Source organism: Anastrepha ludens, chromosome 2 (genome assembly GCF_028408465.1).
Source record: "Anastrepha ludens isolate Willacy chromosome 2, idAnaLude1.1, whole genome shotgun sequence".
Classification (NCBI taxonomy): domain Eukaryota; kingdom Metazoa; phylum Arthropoda; class Insecta; order Diptera; family Tephritidae; genus Anastrepha; species Anastrepha ludens.
Window position 1 is genome coordinate 166,554,279 of NC_071498.1, and position 26,102 is coordinate 166,580,380.

General features: G+C 37.3%; 1 protein-coding gene across 1 annotated transcript; it reads left to right on the forward strand.

Annotated features, from left to right (window-relative positions):
* Positions 1-3,130: 3,130 nt before the first annotated feature.
* LOC128860392 (uncharacterized) lies at positions 3,131-9,100 on the forward strand. The gene is made up of 2 exons (XM_054097892.1): positions 3,131-3,777; positions 8,023-9,100. Exons 1-2 carry the CDS (start codon positions 3,489-3,491, stop codon positions 8,988-8,990), a joined length of 1,257 nt encoding a protein of 418 aa, XP_053953867.1. The 5' UTR covers positions 3,131-3,488; the 3' UTR covers positions 8,991-9,100.
* The last annotated feature ends 17,002 nt before the right edge of the window (positions 9,101-26,102 follow it).

A 26,102-nucleotide genomic window follows, 5' to 3' on the forward strand; every position in this document is an offset into this window, starting at 1 on the left:
AATGTATCTAGGCTGACATTTTTCACACTCTAGAAGAATTTTGAATTCAAGGCCAAATTTCACACACTGTTTAAAATCCACTTTACCATTACATATTTTGTCCCTTCCATTCTCATTTATTACATTAGAACACTTCACAAAAGTAGATAGTGTTGAAAAAACTAAAAAAAAATTGATGATTGCATACTGCAGAATGCCGTCCTCTGGCACGTGTTTTTCATCTTGGCTTTTGAGCTTTTTGCCGAGGTGCTGGTAAAAGATTCGTCGTTTATCTCAGCAGTTTTCGGATTAAATGATTGTTTTCTTTTCTTTGGTCTATCTTTTCTTCGACCACTAGTTGTTCGATCAGATCTTGTAACTTTACTCATATTTTATAAATAAAAATTTATAAACACTTATAGCAAATATTCACGAACACTTATAACCTCAAATCAACCTATTGGCTCATGAAGCAACAGTCAAGTAAAATATTAAAAACTTGTTAGAGCTGCCCTTGAATTGTAATAGAAAGTGAGAAAGGCCGACCAACAATAGCTACGCAGCTGCTTCTGTATACCTGCGAAACGCTGCACTGACATGGCCTGATGGGCGGAACTTCTGAAGGGCCTATCTCGTAGAATTTTACTCGGATCAATTTGAAATTTTAGGAGAATATTTTAAACATATTATACTATTTAATAAGACAAAAAAAAAAATTGATTTTTTGAAATTTTCAAACCCACCTAACCCCTTAATAAGTTTATGATTTCAACAAGTATATGAAGCCGCAACAATAGATGAGTTACAAGAGGCCCTAGCGAAACTGAAAAACAACAAAAGTAGTGACAAGGACAGCATAATTGGTGAAAATCCATTTATTGTTTCTTCTTAGAAAAATTTGGAGAAACGAATTCATACCCGATAAGTGGCTTTTGAGTAGAATTGTAGCGATAGACAAAAAAGCGAGAACTCCGAACTGGCAGTAACTGGCCATTCACTACCAGCGCAGGCGTAAGGCTAGGTTGTCCCCTGTCGCCACTTCTTTTCGCAATCGTCATTGATGACGTCATAAGCCAACTGACCCTGCACACAGGCAAACAGGCATCGTACGGAGTTTCACCAGACATCTTGAGGACCTGCAAATCGCCGATGACATCTGCCTGCTCTCTCACAAACTCCCTGACATGCAAGCGAAGGCGGACAAACTATTTGTGCCGGAACGCACTGTCGGACTGGCGGTCAACGTCGCCAAGACCAAGGCCATGAGAGTTAACCACAATAACGAAAGCAGATATTGGTTGGCGGAGGCCCGGTGGAAATGGAAGCTTGGTTAACTTTTGCATAATAGGTACACACGGAATTTTAAGCGCAATATTAGAAATAAATAACTAATACACCCATGCCTGCCGATTTGAATTTAAGTGTGCTCTGCCCGATCCATAAGAAGGCCGATCCTGCAATCTGTGCCAATTACCGCGGGACTAGGCTTCTAAATATCGCCTATAAGGTTCTAGCGAGCGTATTGTGGGAAAGGCTGAAGCCCACCGTCAACCAACTGATGGGACCTTTTCAGTGTGGCTTTAGACCTGGAAAGTCTACCATCGACCAAATATTTACAACACGCCGAATCTTGGAAAAGATCCACGAAAGGAGAATCGACACACACCATCTTTTCGTCGACTTCAAAGCTGCATTCGACAGTACGGAAAGAAGTTACTTGTATGCCGCTATGTCTGAATTTGGTATCCCCATACAACTAATATGGCTATGCAAGATGACGTTGCTCAACACCAGCAGCGCCATCAGAATTGGGAAGGACCTCTCCGAGCCGTTTGATACCAATCGAGGTTTCAGACAGGGTGTCTCGCTGTCGTGTGACTTCTTTAACCTGATGTTGGAGAGCATCGTACGAGCCGCAGAACTTAAACGCTCAGGCACAACATTTTATAAGAGCGTACAATTGTTGGCGTATGCCGATGATATTGACATCATCGGCCTTAACAACCGCGCTGTTAGTTCTGCCTTCTCCAAACTGGATGAAGAGGCAAAGCGAATGTGTCCGGTGGGGAACGAGGACAAAACGAAGTACCTCCTGTCTTCAAACAAACATTCGGGGCACTCGCGTATCGGCACCCACGTCAATGTTGATAATAATAATGATAATTTCGAGGTTGTAAAGGACTTCGTATACTTAGGAACCAACATTAACACCGATAACAATGTCAGCCTTGAAATCCAACGTAGAATCTCACTTGCCAATAAGTGTTACTTTGGACTAAGTAGGCAACTGAGCAGTAAAGTCCTCTCTCGACGAACAAAACTAACACTCTACAAGGCCCTCATCATGCCCGTCCTAACGTATGGCGCAGAAGCGTGGACGATGACAACATTCGATAAAGCGACGCTTGAAGTGTTTGAGAGAAAGATTCTGCGGAAGATTTTTGAACTTTTGAACGTTGGCAACGGCGAATATCGCAGACGATGGAACAATAAGCTGTATGAGCTTTCCGACGACATAGACATAGCGCAGCGAATAAAGATCCAGCGGCTACGTTGGCTGGGTCATGTCGCGGAATGGATACAAACGCTCCGGCTTTGAAAGCATTCGATGCGGTACCAGCTGGTGGTAGCAGAGGAAAAGGAAGGCCTCATTTGCGTTGGAAAGATCATATGGAGAAGGACTTAGCTTCATTTGGTGTGTCCGATTGTCGCCGGTTAGCACAAGTAAGAAATGACTGTCGCACTTTGTTAAACTCGGCCAAAATCGCGTAAGCGGTTAGCGCGCCAATTTAGAAGATGAAGTTAAAAAGCCAGAGTTTTTTGGAATATTCTTGATTTTTATCTCAAATATAAGTAGTTTCGGTTCGGTTCGCCTTCGTCCTCAAAAAGTGATGAATATTCGAACGCTCTCTAGTTGATCCATTTTCCTTAGTTTCCGTTTCATCAGCCACCCTATATCAGGCACCCTTATCTAAGAATACGGCAATGTTTTCATCGATTTTTTTTCTTCTTTCTAAATCTTCTTTTCTAATATATAAAACAAAAAAAAATAAATAAATATAAATATAAATAATCGCTACTTATAACGAATACAGCGTTGACGCTTATCAGCAATCGAAGCTAGTCGCAGTGTAGAAGTGAATCTCTCTCACTCAGCTCGATTAGTTTAAGTTCATAGATTAGCCGAGTCGCATGTCAGCGGCACGTTAACCTCGTCGCTTCTTCCATTCCTAAAACAATGTAGAGCAAAATTTCGCTGGCAAACTTCTAACTACTTGTACTTCAAACAACATACAAAAAAACTATATACAAACTAGCAAAGTCACTACTGCTCATAACTAAAAATTGTTAAAGTTTTTGACGCAAATCAAATGCGGGTTGGCACTGAGTGTTGACCTGCGAATTGCGGTTTGAGAACAGCAAAGTTTCCGGTGACGTGTGACGTTGAGTGAACAGTTAACTATTTATGGTGACAGTGACGCGAGTGAATTGGTTTTAGGTTCATAACAATGCTTTCGCTTGGCGTGGACATTCATCATCATCGCCACAGCAGTCGATGGCAACATTTCTCCTTCCTTTTCCCACTGCTCGCGCTTGCTGTGATTTTTGTGTGTTTGCCTGCGGATGGGCAAGAGCTGAACGCGCTAAGCTTTTATAAGCATATTTCTAAAGCGCGTCAGAAGCAACTCGAAAATCTGGGGACACGCATACATGCATCCGTCAACGTAAATAGATTGCCTTGCGAGAGTTATTACGATTATGTTTGTAGCCGCAATAAACCACTCTTTTCGGTGTTGGGTGAGTTCAAATTTGTAATTAAGAGGGCACTTACAACTCACACAGACACACACATATATGTATATGTATACTCGTGCAAGTGAGCGATTCTATGTGAAGTGATCCAAATATTTTGGACATTGTTGTAAATTTTTCTGATAATTGGATTATTATAATGAGTATTTTTTATAATAAGACGTAACTGAGGAATTTCGTAACAAAATTTTTAATTTTGAGATTTATTAAATGTTAAAAATTTGGGTGTATAGTTTTTTAAAATAAATTCTCAGCCGTACATTTATAACTTTTTATAAATTTTTTTATAAGATAAAACATACTTTAAAAACTTTTGTTTTAATTCTTAGGGAAAAATATTATTAATAAAAAAAAACATGGTGCGAGAGTGCTTTTCGAAACTTAGTCAAAAAACATTTTTTTTTAAATATGATAGTTTTTCAAAAAATTAAAAAAAAATTATAAAATTGTTGAACCGAAGATATTTCAATTTAAAATACTCTGCACCAAAGTTTTCAACATTGAAAAAATTTCTATATTTTTAATTTTCTTTCAGTTTACATCTTTCCAAAAAAATGTTTAGCTATTAATGAAAAAAAAAAAAAATTAGTGGGCGTGATTTTCAAAAATTTACTAAAACAATTTTTACCACAAATTTTGAGCAAACAAATTGAATTTTTCCAAAAACAAAGAAAATATTTTTTTAAAAGAATAATTTTTCAAAAAATTAAAAAAAAAGTTATAAAATTGTTGAATAATAAACTTAAGATACTTCAATTTAAAACACTGCATCAAAATTTTCAACATTGAAGAAATCTCAGTATTTTTAATTTCTTTTCAGTTTACATCTTTCCAAAAAAATGTTTAGCTATAAATGAAAAAAAAAAATTAGTGGGGGTGATTTTCAAAAATTTATTAAAACAATTTTTACCACAAATTTTGAGCAAACAAATTGAGTTTTTCAAAAAAACAAAAAAAAAAAATATTTATTTTAAAGAATAATATTTCGAAAAAATTTAAAAAATAGTTATAAAATTGTTCAATAATAAACTTTAGATTCTTCAATTAAAACTTAAGATACTTCAATTTTCAACATTGAAAAAATTTCAAAATTATTATATTTTTTTCAGTTTACATCTTTCCAAAAAAATGTTAAAAAAAATGTTTTTGGTTGTGAGTTTCAAAATATTAAAAAAAAAAAACATTTAAAACAATTAAAAAAAAAAAAATGAAAAAAAGAAATTATAAAATTTTTGAATAAAACCGAAGATATTTCAATTTAAAATACTCTGCACCAAAATTTTCAACATTGAACAAATTTCTATATTTCTAATTTCTTTTCAGTTTACATCTTTCCAAAAAAATGTTTAGCTATAAATAAAAAAAAAAAATTAGTGGGGGTGATTTTCAAAAATTTATTAAAACAATTTTTACCACAAATTTTGAGCAAACAAATTGAGTTTTTCAAAAAAACAAAAAAAAAATATTTATTTTAAAGAATAATATTTCGAAAAAATTTAAAAAATAGTTATAAAATTGTTCAATAATAAACTTTAGATTCTTCAATTAAAACTTAAGATACTTCAATTTTCAACATTGAAAAAATTTCAAAATTATTATATTTTTTTCAGTTTACATCTTTCCAAAAAAATGTTAAAAAAAATGTTTTTGGTTGTGAGTTTCAAAATATTTAAAAAAAAACATTTAAAAAATTAAAAAAAAAAAAAATTAAAAAAAAAAATTATAAAATTTTTGAATAAAACCGAAGATATTTCAATTTAAAATACTCTGCACCAAAATTTTCAAAAGTGAAAAAATTTCAAAATAATTAAAATTATTTTTCAGTTTATTTCAAGTGTTCAGTATTATAACACAGGGCAACAAAAAAAAAAAAATCTGCGGCAATAATTTTGTTAATGGTTTTCATTAGCACTTGTATTATATATATTGAGTATGAAATTACATTTTTTGAATTGACTCTGGTTCTTGAGATAAACGCAAAATTAAAAATTACTAAAAAAATTTAAAGTGCCCTCCTACAGTTGCACTAATTTGATTAAACCTAACTACGGTTTCGTTATCTGTTTGCATATTTAGGTACAACACTTTCACTTATTTGCTGTTAGACTCAGAAGTTATCAGTTAGTGTCATTTTTCAGTTTTAAAGAAATTGTTGTCTCGAAAATATGAGTTCGTCACGAAAACCTTGTGTTAACGATTGCAACAGTTTTTGTTATATAATATATGTGGCAAATTTTGTTCGCAAAAGCAAAGAAAACAGATCACAGAGTTTGTGAAAACATCCTACCAAGCATACTTTGGGATAAAGTATGTTCAAAAGAATAAATATTGGGTGCCCAATATTGTGTGTAAGTCTTGTGTAGAATCTTTGCGATACTGGAGCCAAGGAGGACGTAATGGGCTTCAATTCGGAGTACCGATGATGTGGAATGAGCCAACGAATCATTTTAATGACTGTTATTTCTGTGCAGTAAAAGTGAAAGGTACAAACCGTTTTAAGAAACGGAATTGGGTTTATCCTAATATTAAATCAGTTAGACCCCCAGTATTGCACAGTGACAATTTACCAATTCCTGTGTTTATAGGACCATCTTCTGCTAACTGTAATGACATTGAAATGTTAGAGAATTCTGACAATCAAGCAAGCAGCAGTGAAAGCGAGTTCGAAGAAAGTATTAGTTGTATGAAACAAGGATTTTCGCAAGCAGAGCTTAGCGACTTGGTTCGTGATTTAAATTTATCAAAAAAATCTGCCGAAATTCTTGCTTCAAGACTAAAAGAAAAACAATGTCTTCAACCTGGCGTTATCATCACATTCTTTAGGACCAGAGAGCAAGAACTTCTTCCTTTCTTTCAATAAGAATACAAGCTTGTATTTTGTAACAATGTTTCTGGTCTGTTAAATTGTATGGGGCATCCTGAATATAATCCTGAACATTGGAGACTTTTTATAGATAGCTCAAAAAGAAGTCTGAAATGTGTATTGCTGCACAATGGAAATAAATTTGTTTCGGTTCCAATTGGTCATTCAACGAAACTAAAAGAAGAATACCAAAATATTAAAATTGTTTTAGAAAAGATTTCATACGCATAACATCAATGGTCAGTATGTGTGGACTTAAAGATGGTGAATTTTTTATTAGGTCAGCAAGGTGGGTATACTAAATATCCCTGTTTCATATGTCTATGGGATAGTCGCGCAAAAAAAGAACATTGGACTAGAAAGGTTTGGCCTTTGAGAGAAAATATGGAAGTAGGAAAAGCAAATGTGATTCATGAACCACTGATAAGTCGAGAAAATATTCTTCTTCCACCACTTCACATCAAGTTTGGGCTAATGAAACAGTTTATCAAAGCCCTTGATAAGACCGGTGACTGTTTTAAATATGTGTGTCAAAAATTTCCGTCTTTAAGTATTGAAAAATTAAAAGCAGGTGTCTTTGATGGGCCGCAGATCCGTACTCTTATAAAAGACATTGAATTTATAAACCATATGTCACAAATTGATTCTAAAGCATGGCTAAGCTTTGTCTTAGTAGTCAAAAATTTTTTGGGGAATCATAAGGCACCAGATTACCAAAAACTAGTTGATGAAATGCTTCGAAATTTCTGCAGTTTAGAAGCTAATATGAGCAATAAATTGCATTTTCTTCATAGCCATTTGGACAAATTCCCGAAAAACTTGGGCGATTATAGTGAGGAACAGGGAGAACGGTTCCACCAGGATATAAAAATAATGGAAGAAAGGTACCAAGGTCGATGGGACTGCCACATGATGGCAGACTACTGCTGGACCTTATTAAGGGATTGTCCTAAGCAAAACCATAACAGAAAAGCCAACAGAAAAACTTTTTTGTAATGTTTTTAAATTATTTAAGTTAACTGCAAATATATATTTTTGTTTTTGTATAATTTTTAATGAAATATATTAATAAAAATATTTTTTTAGTGCATATTGGTATTTTAATACTGTTTTTTTCAGTGAAATACAATAGATAATAGTCTTTTTCTCAAAAACTAGAGTCAATTTGAGAAATCTAAAATTTTCCTAGTATTCAGCACACTAGTTTCACACAGAATTGACTTAAACCAACCCTGCCGCAAAATGACTGTTCCCCAGTGTAATCAAACCTACAAATAAACCGATTTTCAGAAAAATTTACGACACAGTCCAAAATACTTGAATCATTTGCCAAATGAAACATTCTTGTACAAATATCTACTCCACAGGCTACCTCCCCGAATTCGGTGACCTCATGAAACTCCTCACCGAATTGCAGCAAGATCCTGAGCAATTCGAAGCGAAGCAGAAAATGATGGACTTTTTCATTTCGTGCAATTCCAAAAAAGCGCTCGAGGATTGTTATCGTGAAACTTTCGAGTATTTCAAGCCACTCTTCGGCTACATTATCAGCAAGAATTACATTGACGCCAATTCCATCGAACACGACAACTTCCTGAAAATATTGGAGAATTTCCTCTACAAGGCTGCGCAAATACACAACTTCATGCATCATCCGATACGTCATCGGTTGTTTACGCTGCGAGAGAAATTCCGTCTGCCACAGCTATATTTTCGCCCATACGAGCTGAGTCGTGAGTACGAGTCGTTGCGTATCTATCGTGAAAGCTACAAACACAACGTACGCAATTTGGAGCTGCATCGTCGTCGCAATTCCACATATGAGTTGGGCGTGGAACGTACCATGTTGGATTGGACGCTGTACCTGTATCAGAGCCGCAACATGCCCATGTCCTATTACTACCCAACGCTGAATGTACACCTGTGGATGACACTGTACAATACGACGGAACGCGATCGTGAGCCGAAACGTGTGCGGGAGTTAGCCGAGTGCTTGAAACTACCGCCGTACGTGCGCGTGTTGGATGAGGCTCGCGTCTTGGCTGTGGTTTATATGAAGGCCTTTCAAAATGCTTGGGTAGACTACAGTGATTGGATTAAGCCCGATCGCCCGAGTATAAATAACGAAATCTACAATAGTGAGAATATGATACTCGATGCGTACGATTTGGATAATAAGAAAATATTCTTCATTTTATTTGCACAAAACTTTTGCGAATTCGGCAAGGAATTGGCTGAGAATATTTTCTACTTGGGTATGAAGCAGAATCGCGATTTCGCCGATAGCTACAATTGTGCTTTTCCATATGAGCAACGGACGTCGTGCGCTATATAAAGTAAGATGCGCTCATGAGGCGTCTAAGTAATAACATTTTTTGGACTTTTATACTCGTATATGTAAATATGTATCTCTAAATGATTTAAAATAAACTTTATTGGCCAATTTATGAAGAATTTTTATATTTGGAAGCTAATCTCTCCCTAAAGGTTTTTTCTGATTTACATAAATTAGACAAACTTGCTGAAGAGACGTATAATAACGAAAAAATTTAAAAATTATAAAATTAATTTTCAATCTGCACCAAATCAAAAATAGTTCAACGAATTGAAGTAATTTTGTTTTGCTATAAAATTGTGAAATGTGTACTGTCCCTCGGCATTAAATTTTTTTTTTCCAATTTGTCTTAATGAATATTAATTCTAAAATTTGAAGTGCTTCTAATTGTTTGCAAATCTCTGACATGAAAATAAGAAATTGATGTGCTAGCGTTGGCAGTATTCTTTTTCAAATTTGTGATGTTAAATAATCCAGAAATCGCTTCACTTGTAAAAGACGAGGTGCAGAACGACGGTTGGTGGAATTCTTGGCAAGGTAAGTTAAGTTTATTTTAAGGTAAGATTTGCTAATATAGACGCTACTACGAAAAGGAAAAAGTTCATAAACATACATACAAACCCACAAACATAAATAAAAAAAAAATAAATGTGTGATCGTTGCTTAACTTTCCTTCTTTTTAATATTACTTCGGCAACTGAAACGGTAAGGCTGATGGCAAGAACTTGAGAAATGCGCAGCCGTAGTAGGCTCGCATTGTATGCTTTTAATTTAAGATTCAAAAGCCAGCGATTTGCTGAGCAGAAATAACAAAGAGGCAGGATGTTGAGTTTTTTAACGACTGGTCGCTCACATCTTTAACGATGCACCAGAAGATCCAAGAGCTTGGATGGGAGACTCTACTGCATCCAGGCTAATGCTCAGGCTTGATACGAAATTCATACAAAATTTGATTGATGATACAAAATTGACCTAAAAGGTGGCTTATGACTGACCAAATTTTTACTAAGAGAAACACTGGCGTCTTCAATTTTCAAACAATGAAATTTCTTTCTAAAGGAACAACAAGTTATCGAAAAAACGAGGTATATTTGATCTAAGTCGAAAAATCTTTACTTATGTCAATTTCATTGTTAAATTGGACAAAAGTTATCGAAAAATAACTAAAAATTTCATAATCAAAAGTAAGCGAAAAATTACAGAAAATTTTTTAATAGAGCGATTTTCTGAAGATCACAGTTTACTAGTAAAATTTAGATTATTAAGACAGTCAAGAAATTTTCACTACTAACTAGGTCAAGTGGGCGATTCCATGTCAATTGATCCAAGTGTTTTGGAGATTATCGTAATTTTTTCAGAAAATTGGTTTATTTGCTCTTCAGCATAAAAGATCAAGGGAATGTATAATCAGGATCTAAAAATTCTTTTCATTTTCTCAAAAAGTTCTTCAGAAAAAAATTGCTCAAAGTATTGGTGGGGCTCCAAAATAGTTAATTCTTGTTGTTTCAAAGTGAAAGTCAGACCCATCAAATTTTCTTCGTCTCCATTTAACATCCACTTTTGGGATCAATGCAAGTATTTGACCAGATAATCTGTTCCCTTCCATCTCTAAATCAGCGTCATCAACAATTTCATCAACATTTTTTACATTTAGAAACCTCACGTTTTCTAAAAAAAACTGTAGTATTATTTTGTATTATTTGAAGTTCACTTAGTAAATCTTCATTACTTGTTTCACGAACTTCGTGTTCATCCTCTAAATCAGACTCATTTGGATCTTTCTCTGTAAAAGGCTTCATTCTGTCAAATCCTCGTTTGAACTTGAGTCGAACTACCGTGCAACTTTGGTACGATTTATCGCTCTTGATTTAGTTCCATAAAAAGAGACTGAATGAAGACACAAACACAGACGCTGACACTAATAATTGGAGAAGACGGCTTAAGCCGAAAAGTCAAAAGACGCGGTCAAGTAAGAAAACAAAACTCGTTTATTTGTTTCCATTTTATTGAAGTAGAGTAAAGTCACTGAAAAGTTAGTTCGTTTAGATTTAAATATTTTGTAACTAACCGTAATGAAAACTTAAACGAAATTTTTGAAAAATTCTGATTAAAATGTTGAAAATTTTGATGATAATTTTAAAAATTTGTTATACTTTTGGGAGTTTCTTAAAAAGCTTATGTTTATAAGGTTTTTGTTATAAAAAATTGATTAAAATTAAGGAAAAAATTTTACATATACATTAGGGCGGCTCAATTCGTATGAACTATTTGTTCCGCCATTGTTCCTAACAGATTCGGATTCTACATCAAATTCTAAGGATAAAAGCCCATTAGAGCATAATAATTGATTTTCCGGCAGCGCAAATTTTTAAAGCAGCTACAGTTGTGCTCATATTATTAGGTCACTGCATCTTTTTACAATCTTTTAAATTTTTGTCAGTCTAAATTTTACATACAATTTACAAACATGTAACAAATTTAAAAAAATTACCATCAAAATCGAAAATTTTTAATCAGAATTAGAAAAGTTCTAGGTTTAAAGTTTTATTGCCCATTAAATTTTAATATAACAAAGTGATAGTTTAAAACCGTTCAAAAATCGCGTGTTTTTTTATCTTTGAAGTGAAAGTTTTTGGGCGTCGAGGGACGAGCGAGAATGGAGAGTAAAATTTCGAGGCAACGTTTTCGACATTTTCGTTCCGCGAGAGGGAAAAACGACATAACGTAGAGGAAAAGGAGAGAGAGAGCTATACCTTATATATATCTTAGATACACTTTAAGCTATTCTTCTTTAGGCTGAGTTTTCCCTTATGGTTGCTAATTTCTAGTAAGAAATAACACTGCCTACTTTTTGGCGCTTGTTTGTTGGTGCAAACTTGTATGAAATATATTTTTGGCGTTTACTTTTTGGCGTTATATTTCCTTGGTGCCTTCAGTTTGAGTCGTTTTTGGGTCCCAATTTTTTTGGAGTTTTTTTATGGGCCTCCTTTTTGGCGCTTATTTCCGTTTCCTGGCTAATGCTTGTGCGTACTATAATGTGCTATCCATTCCGGCGTCGGATTTATTGATATTGCCTTGCGATAATTTGTGCCGTTGCTGCGGTCCTAGAATCGCTGCGTTTGTGCGGGTGATAAACGATCGGAATAGTGCGCGTTGTTGCCACGGTTTGTGTCCGGCGCTCACCTACATTGTAAATTTTGTCTATTTGTATTCACTGCAAATGTTTTGAATTTATTTATTGAGATATATGCTTTCTCTCTCTCTGTCTCTCTCATTCTCTTTCGGGTCTCTCCCGCTTTCCCTGTCTGCCTTGAAACTTGCACGAATTTCAAGCTACACGCCCTTTTTTAATTTTTGGTTTTAACATGTCAAATGTTTCTTCCATATAAAATAAAAAGTGCGAAAAGTTTTCATATGGAAAAACTGATTAACATGTACAAACGATTTATTTTTATTGTCTATTTTTTTATTTAAAGAATCGCAAACTAGCGCTGCAAGGCAAATTTTATGTAATTTTTAAATACATGAATAAAAAAAGTGGATGCATTAATTTTTCTCATAAGTCATAACCGATCTAAAAAAAAGATAATATTTTTAACATTTAGCACCCTCTGGCGACTCTTTAAATAAAAAATAGTTGTACGAATAATATTTTTCGTACCAAGACATTTTCAAGCAAAAGTTTGCATTGAAAAATAACATTTTTAGTGATGACCTAAATGGTAATCTCCATTTTAAGTTCGTATTAAAATGAGATAAAAAAAAACAATAACAAATTGACACTTCTCTTAGATGCTTCTGCTCCTGCTATTTGTGGCGTGCGTCAGGATGTTGTTCTACAAGTGGAGGAACCTATAGTTTTAAGCCGACTCCGATCGGCAAATGGTTTTTTATGAGGAGCTTTTTCATAGATTGTAAGATAATAAAACAGCTTCCTTTAAAATTTGTGCTGCTCTAAACTCACTATGACCCAGTTGACTTTTTTTTCTTACTATTTTATGCATAATCCGAATTTGCAAAGAAGGCTGCCAAAAAAAATGTACCCCCCTAATAAACATATACGCAGATACACATATACATAATATTTATAAAGAATTCTTTTACATATTAACGGTGCTGACGTACCAAATTGCATGCCTGGCTAGCGCGCTGAAGAGTTATACCGTAGCAGAACTAAGCAAAGCTGTACACTTTCAATGCAATTTCCTTTGTGCTCATATTTCAAGTTTCATACAGAAACTGCCAAAAATAAAAATATAAAAAACCAAATAAGAAAATAAAATTCAAAAGTTGAGAATATAAAAATAAAATGCATAATAAGTGTGTAAAGGCAACTGCTTTGGCTACGAGCATTCTGGCAAAACGCCATAAAGTATGCAACTTACCAGCAGGCCAGTCAAGTATAACAAGAATACACCTACACGCACACACATACACAGTTACATTTACAGTCTTTGTCAAAAATATTATAAACGGTAACTGAAACTGAAAAAGAGATAAGCGGTACCCTGGTCTCGGCTAGGCCTCCCCACGTTTCAATTTCGAAACACAAATCTTCGAGAGAAACGAAAGAGCAAACCTCTCGAACCCACACTGAACGTTTGCGGCCATCTCCACCGATGGCTTAAAGTTGGACGATAAGGTTGGTAGCGGGGCATATTTTAAAGATCTCTAACTGAACCTCAGCCTAGAGCTGAAGATCAATTGCAGCATGTTTCGGACTAAGTTAACAGTAATAAACGAGGTGACTCTCTAGCTTGGAAGTGCACAGGCTGCTATCGAATTCATGCTTTGCAAAATCACCTTCTTGAAGGTAGCTAAGAGGTGTAAGAGCTCTTTAAGAGAGCTGGCTGCGAAGTATATTAAAAATGTATGTAGTAAGGGTCATAGGACATGGAAAGGGTCCTTGCCGCGAACGAGTTGGCAAGGAAGAGCACCATGCTACAGTCTTCGCTCATAATATCACTGTCCCTGCTTTTATACCCTACCTTAGCATAGGCATCCCTTTATGTTCTTGCAAATTTCGATTTATGTAGCTCGACTTTCTTTGAACAAGCAAATACTAGATTAGGACAGGAGCTCTCATACCGAGATATGAGATTGGATTTTCCTCCAATCGAGTTTAAGTTAACATCATCATCGGTTCCTGTTTTTCCCATTGGAACCCACAGGAGGGTCATAGTAAAACACCTCCATCTGGTTCTATGTTTTGCTAAAAGCTTGATATCGTTCCAAGTTTTTGCTGACGTTTCAACTTCCTTCTGGACCTTACTGCTCCAAGGCATTTTTGGACGAACAGCCTTGCGAAAACCTTGTGGATTCCAATCCAGTGCTTGACGACAGATTTCATTTGCGTGCTTGCGAGGCGTATGCCCAATCTACCTCTACTTTCGCAGTTTTACCATGTTAGCTACCGGCTGAATTTTGCACCTCTCATACAGATCTTCATTACTTAAGATGTTAGGCCACCAGATCTTTAATATCCTGCATAAATATCTATTCCCACAGCTTTGTATTTTGTTTTCAATCCAATTGCTTGTGAGCCAGGTTTCCGATCCATACAAGAGTACTAATAATACATTTGACGTAAAAATCTGTAATTTTGTATGTACACTGAGGATGATTGACGAGCGAATTGATCGGAGCTATGCAAACGCGCCGTTCGCTTTATTTATTCTGTCGATAACATCTAGTTTCGCACTATCTTCTTCTTTCGTACTACCCAAGTAAGTAAGAGTGTCAACGTTCTCAATTTTATCACCATTTAAGAGTAAGTGGCGGCTGCTCATGGACCGAATTTTCACGGATTTTTGTTTCTCGTGATTTACTTTTAGTCCTGCACTCACGGAAGTGAGAACAGATCCCCACTTTTGTTCTGCATGCCGGTGTGCTCGACGAAAAGAAGGCAGATGGCATTATCGTAGGCAAAGTCTTCGAGATGTTCATGGAATGAGTTCAAGTGGGCACTATATATAATAAATAGAAAAGACCGGCAAGTGAGTGGACTTTCCTACAAATCCCTTTTGTAGCAGCTGCAAGGAGGATGAGGAGGTGGAAAGCGTCAATTGCTATTTCTCCTCGAGGATGATAGACTATTATGTTTGGCCCAAGAATGATAGAAAGAAAATTGCGCCCATCAGAGAGTGCGTCACGTTACATTGGTGCAGTTGCATGAGAGAGATGGGAAAATACGAACAAGAACGCAAGAAGAAGAAGAAGAAAATGCACAAGCAACACACAAGAGAAATACACAAGTGCGACTTCACACACATAGCGATTCTATCAAATTCACTGAGAGCAAAGTAGCGGTACTACGAGCAGCGCCATCATATTATTCTCTGCATCGTGCGTTTGGCCAATCAGCTATGGTGAAAAACAAAATTGTGCGAGCAACTTCGGCTGTCACGTCGCCGGCTAATCGGCAACTGCATTCGGTCTACTCATTTCATACGTATTCACACACTTGTCCAATCAGTCGCTGTTCAGGCCAAGAATGATAGATTTACAGGGTTTGTTAATTAATTATGGTGGAAAAAAGCTTGGGAGGAGATCTTCTTCACGGTCACTTCACTTTTGTTAACATACTCGTCCATATAGTCGTTGTTCAAACAGATGGATGATTTTTTTCGTATATCACCAGCAGATCCCCTGATACAACAGCCTATCAGTAGATTCTGTCGCTTATTGAGCAAACCTTCTCAATTCATTTCACCACGGCACAGACGACAGCGAAGCTACATGAAGGCTGAGTTGATTCTTTTCGAATATCACCTATACAATCTCAATTTTTTAAACAAGCTGATGTCCTGACTCCGGGGACGTCAGCCAATCAGCTGCTTCTTTCAAGTTCGCTGAGAGCCGGTAAACGGTCTGATCTTGGCAGCACCTTCTGAATTCTTTTGACCATTATCTGTGCTGCTGCGTCGCCCTGGCAAAAACAAACATCTCCGTCTTAACAAATATTTGTTTGAACCTCTAGCAGACTTGTTGTTAATAGATTCGAGCTATTCCCCTTTTCGGTTTTAAATCAAAATGTCAGAAGCATCTCAAAAGGTGCCGCCAGACAAATGGTAGGTGGGACAGCGCTCCCACTAACACAACACAATCCTTCTATCTCGGCTAATTCTACCATGGGACCATAAAAGTATAACATCTGGATAGAAACGCGTTCATGTCCGAATACGCAACAGGTACGCGCGTCCAAGCTCCTCTGCATATCAAGATTATATGCCGTCCTGCAGACATATCAAGGTTATACGCCGTCGATAGTCCCAATTACGCCCACTATGTTTATAGGTAGTTCTCAAGTAAAGGAGACATCGGGAAAGTTGCAGTACCGTCTTGTCTTCTGTATGATATTGCATTGAGTGTTTTACTCAAAAGTCTGTGCTTGGGGTCATTTCGTCAGAAACTGTTACTTATGTTCAGCTCAAAGGACTTTCGCACTCCAGCACTTATTCGAACTGATTCGGTTTTATGACCGGCTAATTTCAATTTAGCCTCGTTAAGCCATCTTTGCTCTTTTCTTCAAGTGGTCAAGTTTTCTATCATCTACCACCAGAAAAATATCATCAGCGTATCCCACAATTTCGGCGTTTGCCGGAAGCTCCACCTTCAGAACTGAATCGCACATGACGCTCCACAAAGTTGGACCCAGCACTGATCCTTGTGGTGCACCACCGGAGATCTTGTATGTTTTTTGGGTTTTTCTAAGTAATATCGTAGAATTCGAACACTCAGATAACTGCTGATAATGCGGACAAGGTAGGCTTGTATGTTGAAGCATTTAAGGGTCGTGATTATGCTAGGCCAGTTTGCCGAGTTGAAAGCATTTTTAACCTTTAAGGCCGTTGTGCTATTTCTACCAGCGATCATATTTCATCGACCGTCGATCTAGCTTTCCGGAAGTCGAGTTGGTCGAGTCAGAGAGACTTGTCGAGTCTTCTAGTTTTTTTTTAGTCGGGCCAGACTACCTAGTACAGCACTAAGACCAATTATACTGCATTCGGGTTCCCTTTTTAATTTTCTCTTTAAATCTTCCTGACGTCCGAAGAAATCTGAGTAGATGGTGCCAAAGAGCCAAAGTGGTTGCTGCTTAACAAATCAGTGCCAAATACCTCAAGCCTGATTCGAGCCAAGGCTGGGCAGACGCACTGAAAGTGGTCCACCGTTCTCATCTTCCTCTTCACATGCTGGGCAGAGTGCACTGTCTGATACGCCTACCTTTTCCACGTGCTTCGCCCTTAGAAAGTGGCCCGTTATTAGTCCAACCAGCTGCCTACAGTCCCAGTCCTGCTTAAGGGGGTAGTATGGTTAATTCGGTGTAAAACAAGCATATTTTTCGAAATTTTTTTTGTCGACACAGTTGATTTATTCAAAATTTTAAAATTACTTCATTATAAAGTCATATTTAAAGAATATTGTGTGAAATTTTCATTGATTTTTATGAAGAAATGAGTTGGTGGCAGCGAATCTTCGCGGACGTCTCATAAAAAAGTTTTATTGCGGTGTCCCTCAGAACTCAATACTGGATCAACTAAAATCAAAAAACCAAATTGATTTCATCAGCTAATAAAGTTTCGCAGGTAACAACGTCGAATTTTTTTTTTTTTTTTTTTTTTTTAATTTTTTAAAGCGCTTTGAAGTCAAAACACCGATTTTTCATAAAAAAAACTTGAAAACTTTGTTGATTTAAAATATGACAAAATTTAAAAAAAAAAAACTCGACGTCATTACCTCGTGAATAAAGTAAAGAAACAAAAAAACCAAATTTGAAAAGAATCGGTGCAGTAGATATGAATCTACAGTGGACACCGACCGTAAAAAAGGCAAGTGTGAGAAAAACGCGTTTAAAGATTTTCGGCAGCGTGAAATCCGGTTGGAGAGGTAGATACTTAATCCTTTGTGTCTTTGTCAATTTTACTCTAATGCACTTCAAACTTTCACACAATAATCTTAAGATGTTATAGAATAATTTAAAAAAAAAAAAAAAAAAATACCATACTACCCCCTTAATAACAGGAGGATCTGCGACAGGCGGGCGGGCATGACGGGTAACATTAGTTTTGTCCATTTGCAGCCTTTCTCAGTCTGCCAAGTTCGCTTATGGGTTGCAGTAACCCGTTTACTAACCATGGCTACAAAAGTGAGTAGCAGATCGGGCTCCGGACCAAAATAGTTGACCTCAGAGCCCATTCTAGCTGAAGGTACCCACGTGTCCCGGGGCCCTTCTAGTTGCTCCTGAAGTCGTTCCCAGATAATGCGTTCGAGTACCTCCTCCACTGTGTCCAGCATATATAGGGGACTGTATAACAAAAGTAGATCGGTTGATGTTGTTCCACAAATGGAGGGGCCTACAGTTTCAAGCCGACTCCGAACGACAATATTTTTATGAGGAGCTTTTTCATGGCAGAAATACACTCGGAGGTTTGCCATTACCTGTCCCAAGGTTATACCACTTGAAAATTTAAATTACAATCATCAAAGTGTCACCTATCCAAACTGCAGTGGCCCAAGCCAACTTTCGTCAAATACAACTATTTTTTTAACGTTCCTATTTCAATGCACACGCACTGTATATGCGCTTAGAATGCAGCTAAGGAAACCCCTTTTCATTTTCCCTCCATTTGATATATTTCGCATAATACGCTGCTTATTTTTTTTTCCTACTTCTTCATGCCTTACATTTTATGCTACTTACATTTTATTGTGTGTTGTTTTTCCTTTCATTTTTTTTTTTTTTTGGCTTTTCAACACTAACGCGCAGCCAGTCAGCAGATTTTTGTGCATATTTTCTTCGTCCCCGAATTTTAGTCTTCTGCGGTTGCACATTTGCACCTACAGCACTGACAGTAAATAGTTTGCATATTTGGTTGCGTATGTGTTGGTATGTGTGAGTCTGTATAAGTGGAGCACAAATGTTACATAACGCTATGTGGCTACGAAGTGAATTGCTCCCTCTGCACACCGCATACCTAAATATGGAAATTGGAAAATTAAGTTCTAAATTCTAGTCCATTCCTTTGCTTTAGCTGCCAGAGATTCATTGAAATTGTCGGTATGAGCTAAGTGTGGCTTTCGGGCTGCTTGCATCTTAAATAAATAGAATTTGCACAAAAGTGGGTTTGCATAGACGTCCAGGCGCTATTCACACTTGCATTATTCTGCTTGTTTCAGTGGCTACCACTTACAGCCGGCCAAGGTGCGTGGGAGCGCATTTGTGTATGTCGCTGCCGGTTGCTGCTGCTGTTGGATACTTTCGTTACTCTTGTAAGCCACAGAATGACAGGATACCACAGGACTAATACATGTACACTATTCAAATGTTGTTGTTCTGGCATGCATTTGTTTTTGTATTGCAAGCAAAAGTGCCTGGAAATGAGGCGGCACATGTTGGTGCTTACATTAAATAGTCACTCATCCGCACGCGAATGTGTAGCTCCTAGATAAGGTGCTTGAAATTTTGGTAGAAAATTTTCTATAGAAAACATTTTTAACTAAAATGGAGAGTGGCATGGATTCTACTGAATAGAATATTCACAGAAGTTGCTTACTTTCAGCTGCTCAAAGCTAGTGGCGTAGAGCTGTTAGGCCACTTGTACCAACTGCCAAACACAAAATGGTCAGATGAGTGCCTGTTCAATGATTGTTGGCTAAATATGCTGCCGCAATGATTTAAAGTGTGAGAATCTCTATTCGAAATCAAGCAGAGAAATTCAACTAAAAGCGCTTGCACGTCATTTGTCCAATGGATGATTTTGGAAACAAAATTCTAGCCAAATTTGGGTAATCCCATTTCGTTTGTGGAAAAAAGTTCAACATTTTATTTGTTGATAGTCCATCACAAATCAAGTATTTCTAAATTTACTAAGAATAAATAAATAAATAAATAAATTAACGGCTTAATAAATGCGTACAGGCTATTACAGAAGAATTGGGCTCTACAAGTAAGTCGAGTGTTCTAAGTATCAAGGACATTGCCGTAAATTTTTTTGAAAATTGGTTTATTTATAGACTTGAGTATAATAAAAAGTGAACTGAAAACATTATAAAAATAATTTACTAGTTTTGAGATTTATTTAATGTTGAAAATTTTTAAAAGTTTATAACGCTTTGTGTAACTTTCTACGATATGTCAAACACATTTTCCTCTTACTAACAAGACTTTTGTTGAAAAATTCAAATAGTTCATTTGAATAAAAACAGGTTTTTTTATTTTTATTACAAACATTTAAATATAATATATATAATAAGGTCATCTGGTTTTTTTCGCTATAGTCGACGGATTAGGCCTGCGGTATTGATAAGTTTGCTGGCTTCCTCGCTAACGTGCCACTGGAGCCTCATAGAGTAGGCTTCTGATTCTATTTTAATAACTTCAGTAACCGTAGGAATGTTGAGATCACCATGAATATCTGCATTAGATTAGATTAGATTTGTGGGGGGTGGGACAAGACCAAGCACTCAGTCAGTAGACCATTGTACTACACCCGGAAAAATTTCAATAGAAGGAATAGAAAGATAGGAAAGATAAAATGCGGATGGTAAAACGGATAAATGAGTTTCAGGACACTCTTCCACAAATCTCTTGGATTCATTGTTGAATTTTAAGAGGTCCGGAAGAGGAAGAGTATGAACTTTATCCATACTCAGTATATCGCAACCCAACAACCTAAGTCTGATTCTGGAAAACGGCGGACAGCTACAGAGAAAATGCACTGCAGTGTCGTCATTCTCAAAATAGGATAGGCATATCGGGCTGTCTACGATCCCCATGGCAGCCATATGCTGACCATAGAGGCTGTGCCCTGTGATTACACCCACCAGTACTCTCAGGTTCTTCCTACTAAGTTTTAGGAGAAAGGTCGCTGTTTTCCTGTTTGGTTCTTTCACAAAGCACTTGGCAAATCTGCACGAGTTCAACTCAGACCAACGGGAACCCCTCATGAAGTCCTCAATCCATAGTTGAATCTATGCGGAATTGACACCTAAAAGGGGTTCAGAGCCTAGCGGCATACTTGCAGAGCCTTCATTTGACAATTTATTAGCTAACTCGTTCCCTGTAATACCACAATGTTTAGGCGCCCAAGACTAAGACTAACTTTGTTGTGTTTTGCAACACTGTTCAGTTTTGTCTTACATTCACCGACTAACTTCGAAGAGCAGCGTGGGTTAGCAAGGGCTTTCAGTGCAGCTTGACTGTCGTTACAAATTCCAATACTGTTGCCCCCCCACATTTTCTCAATTAGCCAGTATGCCACATTCAAGATGGCATAAACTTCCGTGAGGAATACCGTGGCCATCTGTCCTGTGGCATAGGAGTACTTAGTGTCTTCGTCTAAGTACCATCCAGATCCGCTACCATCACTGGTTTTGGATCCGTCGGTGTAGAAAGTGTGCTGATATCCCGTTAATAGGATCTCCAGATTTAACCATTTATCTCTATCTGGGATCAAAACGTCATACTTCCTACCGAAGCCAACGACAGGCACCCGATTGTCCATTGGTATCGAGAACAGTGTGCATCGCTCCGACAACTGGTGGTATATCTGACTGTGGCCTGTGCTTACTTCATTTCCCCAGACTCAGTTTAACTTGAGCCTGTACGCCGCCTTCATTGCTTCCTTTCGAACTTGATGATCTAAAGGTTGCAAATTCAGGAATGGCATTAAAGGCATCACCAGATGTCGTACTCATGGCACCTGTGGCTTGTCTAGGGGTTTTACTCGGGAATTAACCATTGTGGCTTTCCACCATACTACAGAGGCGTATGTAATAATGGGTTTAATCAGGGTGATGCACAGCCAGTCTTAGACCCCATGTCTTGCCAAAGGTTATCTAACACTGCCAGAAGACTTTTAGTGTTCGCGAGACCTTCAGCTCAACGTGCTTCTTCCAGGGAAGTTTACTATCTAGGATTACTCCTAAATATATAACCTCAGAAGACAGTTGCAGTGTTACCCCTTTCAATGTGGGTAGTAACAGGCGTTCCATATTGCGTTTCCTAGTGCAAAGCACTAAGGTACTTGTTGTACGATTCACCGAAAGACCATGCAATTCGCACCAATACTCAATCTTATTTAGAGCTACCTGCATTTTATTGCATATAACTTCAAGTGATCGTCCTGATAGATTATTTTTCCTGTAGATTATTAAGAAGAGATTCCACCACGAAGCACCAAAGTAGAAGAGAGAGAGTACACCGCCTTGTGGACAACCCTTCTTAACCTTAACACTGACTCCTTCATCCCTTTCTCTATCCATGGTAAGCAGTCTTTTGGATAGCATAGAGTGGATCCATCTGATAATAATTTCTTCTACTCCATAAATTCTGATAGAAGAGCACATGGAGTCAAAGGTAGCATTGTCAAAATGTCCTGCAATGTCCACAAACCCACCAAGAGACTTTTCGAGTTAACGTGTACGCTAATTCGAAAAATATAGTTTTGAAAAAAACGCGTCTACATACAAGCGTCTTTGAATACAACGTAACTATACCTTTCCCAGCGCTCGAATGCAAAGAATAGAGTCGTCACGGTTGACGATCTATAATATAAGAACTACTTAAATTTACGATCTAAAATGTTTTGACATATTCTTAAAGGATCATATTAACATTTTAAGAAAAAAATTTTTTTTTCGAAATTTTACAGGTATCTGTCGTCTTAATTTCCTAAATTTTGAATCAGAGAAAAATCACTTATACCGGAATTCATATTAACTGAAACTGGTATTTTCGGGACTTAATAACACTAATCCATGGGGATCTCAAAATAGCGCAACTAGCATCACTAGTGTATAATTTTTACCTCTACCAAAAAAAAATTTAATTTCCTGAATTCCTAATAGCAGAAAAATCAACTGTATCAAAGTTCGTATTAAATGTAATCGGAATTTTCAGGATTTAACATCACTAATCCATCGCGACCCTGAAATCGCGGGATTTACATAACTAGTGAACCGCAGAAAAATCAATTATACGAAAATTAATAATAATAATAATAAATAAACTTTCGGTATTTAACAAGATCGATGAATCGGGATCCCCAACACCGCGGGACTTACATCACTACTGCATGCTTTATACCTCTCTTGCTGAATAAATACAACTTCGTACGTCAAAAAAAAAGCTTTAATAAAAATAATATTAATTTCCAACATTTTAATTCGCAATTATTCCAGCGCGCATGCAAAAGAGACCAAAAAACAAAGAATATATATTAAAAAAAGAAATTAAACAAACGGAGCCCTGACTCAACTCCAGATGATTATATGCTTAATTACGGTTTCTCTGTATTTTATCATTAATTCAGATAAAAATATTTCACTTTTCGCAAATGCGTGGATTTTCTTTGCCGCGTCGTAATTTCTTATTCATAACAATTTTTACGAAATGAAAATTACATTTTAATCAAGTAATGCAGATGTGAAACGTAAGGCACACAAAGAAGAAAAAGGCAGCGAATATGATGATGTGGTAGATTAATGAGAAAGGAGGAGTGCGGCTGGAGAACGTAAGAGAAATCAACTGATATGCTTTACACATTTCAATGCATGATTGCGTGTGTTTGTGTGTGTGTGCATAAAATGCCTACAAGGATTGACGCATTAAAAAGTCATTTACATTTGTCAATATGACTATCAGTCATACACATACGCATATACACACACACACATGCAAGTATATTAAATACCTTTGTGCGACGCCTGGTGGAAGGGCTCGTATAATCGCAAACTCAAATGTATCGAGTATGCATGCATATACTCACACATACATGCACATACTTACACATACATATGCGCACATATATAAAAATAGTAAAAAGAGATGAAGTATAAATACACAGGCATATACGATTTCGTGTATGTGTGAGGGTGTGTCACAAGCAGAGTGACTATAAGCTCGTCTTGACTGCCTTGAAAGCAATCGCCCTGCCAACGTCCCCTTAACGACAAACGTTAACAGTTGCTTGCACGTGGAATTTAATTTTAAAATTTTTGCTTCCACGAAAATCGTTACTGACACTCGCTTCATTGGCGCGTGGCTGCAAGTGATCAGCAGAAAATACATAGACGTTGTGCGATATGCAAAATAATTCATGAATCCTTCGGTATTTATGTAGAATTTCTGATGTGAGTATATGTATTTGTGTACGAGGGTCGCTCGAAAAGTCCATGCAAAAATAAAACTTTCTTGTTGGGAGTAAACTTTTTTCACTCTTCTACTGGGTTGGGGAATAAGTTCATAGCGCTTTAATATTTTATTTTGTTTAACAACGATTTTTTTGCTGTCTGGCAAAGGGTAAGTTTCCATTCGATAGAACTTTTTCTGCTCTACTAAACTATGTTAGTTGTAATTTTTTGTTATTTAATTTTTTATTAGTTTTGAGACTTAGAAATGGAATACCCAGGAGGCAAAAATCAACATTTTCGACACCTGCTCTTCTTTGCTTTTCATCGAGGGCAAAAAGCTGCCCAAGCCCCCCGAGACTTTTGCGACGTGTATAGAGAAGGTGTCATAGACGAGTCTATAGCACGGAAATGGTTTGCAAAGTTCAAAAATGGCGACTTTAACGTCGATGACACGTCCCGCAGCGGAAAACCCTCTGAATTCGATGAAGAACGTCTCAAATCGATTTTGAGGGCGAACGGTCGCCAAACTAGTCGGGGAAAAATGTACTGCATTCATAAATCAAGTCTCAAACATCTTTGTTTAATGGGACTTACCGCGAAATTGTGAGTCTGGATCCCACACGAGCTCAACGATCGAATGAAAAAACAAAAAGAAAGTCGCCTTCAAATTGCTTCTCAGCATCTCGCCCGCCATCGAGCAACACGCGCTCATAAACAGCGCTTTTTGTACCGAATCACCACGGGAGATGGAGGTGAAATGGTGTTTATACATCAATATGAAGCAAAGAGGGGAGTGGGTGTCTCCAGGAGTTACGCCAAAGCCGAGAGTCAAGCTTGATCTTCAGCCAAAGAAGAACATGATATGTGTTTGTCGGCACTAGGAGGGCATGGTGCACTGAGAAATACTCGAGAAGAATGCCATCGTCAACAAAGAGCTCTACATTGCCCAGCTACACCGCGTGAATGAGGATATTCGACTGAAAAGACCTGAGTCGTCAAAGTCGCTCTCTAAGAGCTCGAATGGGAGGTCATTCAGCCTTTTGCCGTATCCTACGGACCTTGCACCGACCATATACCATATTTTCCGCTCCCGGTCAAACCATATGAAGGCCTTTTCTTTCGATAACAAAGAGATCCATAGAAAGTGGCTCAACAACTTCTTTCATAAATGCGGAAAAGACGGGCATGCTACTTTTTACTAGGATGTATAAGGCTCCGGCGTGGAAGCTCTCGAAGCTAGGCAACAAAGATCTCAAAAGCCATGCGAAGTACTTTGGTACAGCAAATTACTGTGGAATCTTAATGTTGAAGAAAGGGTGAAAAATGCCAGTGATGCGCTGTATGCATGCAAAAGAATGCTGGGCGTTACTTGGGTCCATCACCCTCACTGATGCATTGGTGCTACACGACAGCAGTCAGACTGATATTGCCGTACGGAGCCTTGGTGTGTTGGACTGTAACAAGAAAATTGGCATACGATTTTATGCCATTGGAAAAGATTCAGCAACTTGCTGCTCTGTGCATAACAGGAGCAATGAAAACCACTTCTATGGCAGCACTAGAAATGTTACTTAGCACACCACCCATTATCCTTATGGCGGAAAATCTTGCAGCAAAATCAGCGGGAAGGTTAGCGGCTGCTGGCGTATTTACTTACAGAACCTTCGGACATAGCTCAATATGAAAGAGGCTCCACAGACTTCTTGACTCCGCGCTTTAAGTGAGAGAGAAGGTTTCACACCACAATTGAAGTGGAAGGATGACATAAAGGCATGAAGCTTGGCTGTAGGACTTTTCATATTTACACAGACCGCTCTGAGACATTGCACGCAGTGGGATTGGGTATTTACTGCTCAAAACTAGGGATTAGGCAGCCAAACAAGCTGTCGGATCAGAGCAGTGTTTTCCAAGCGGAAGTTTTTCCTGTTGAGAAAGCCGCGGAGCTAGCCTACACTTGAAAATAACTGATTAATTATTATT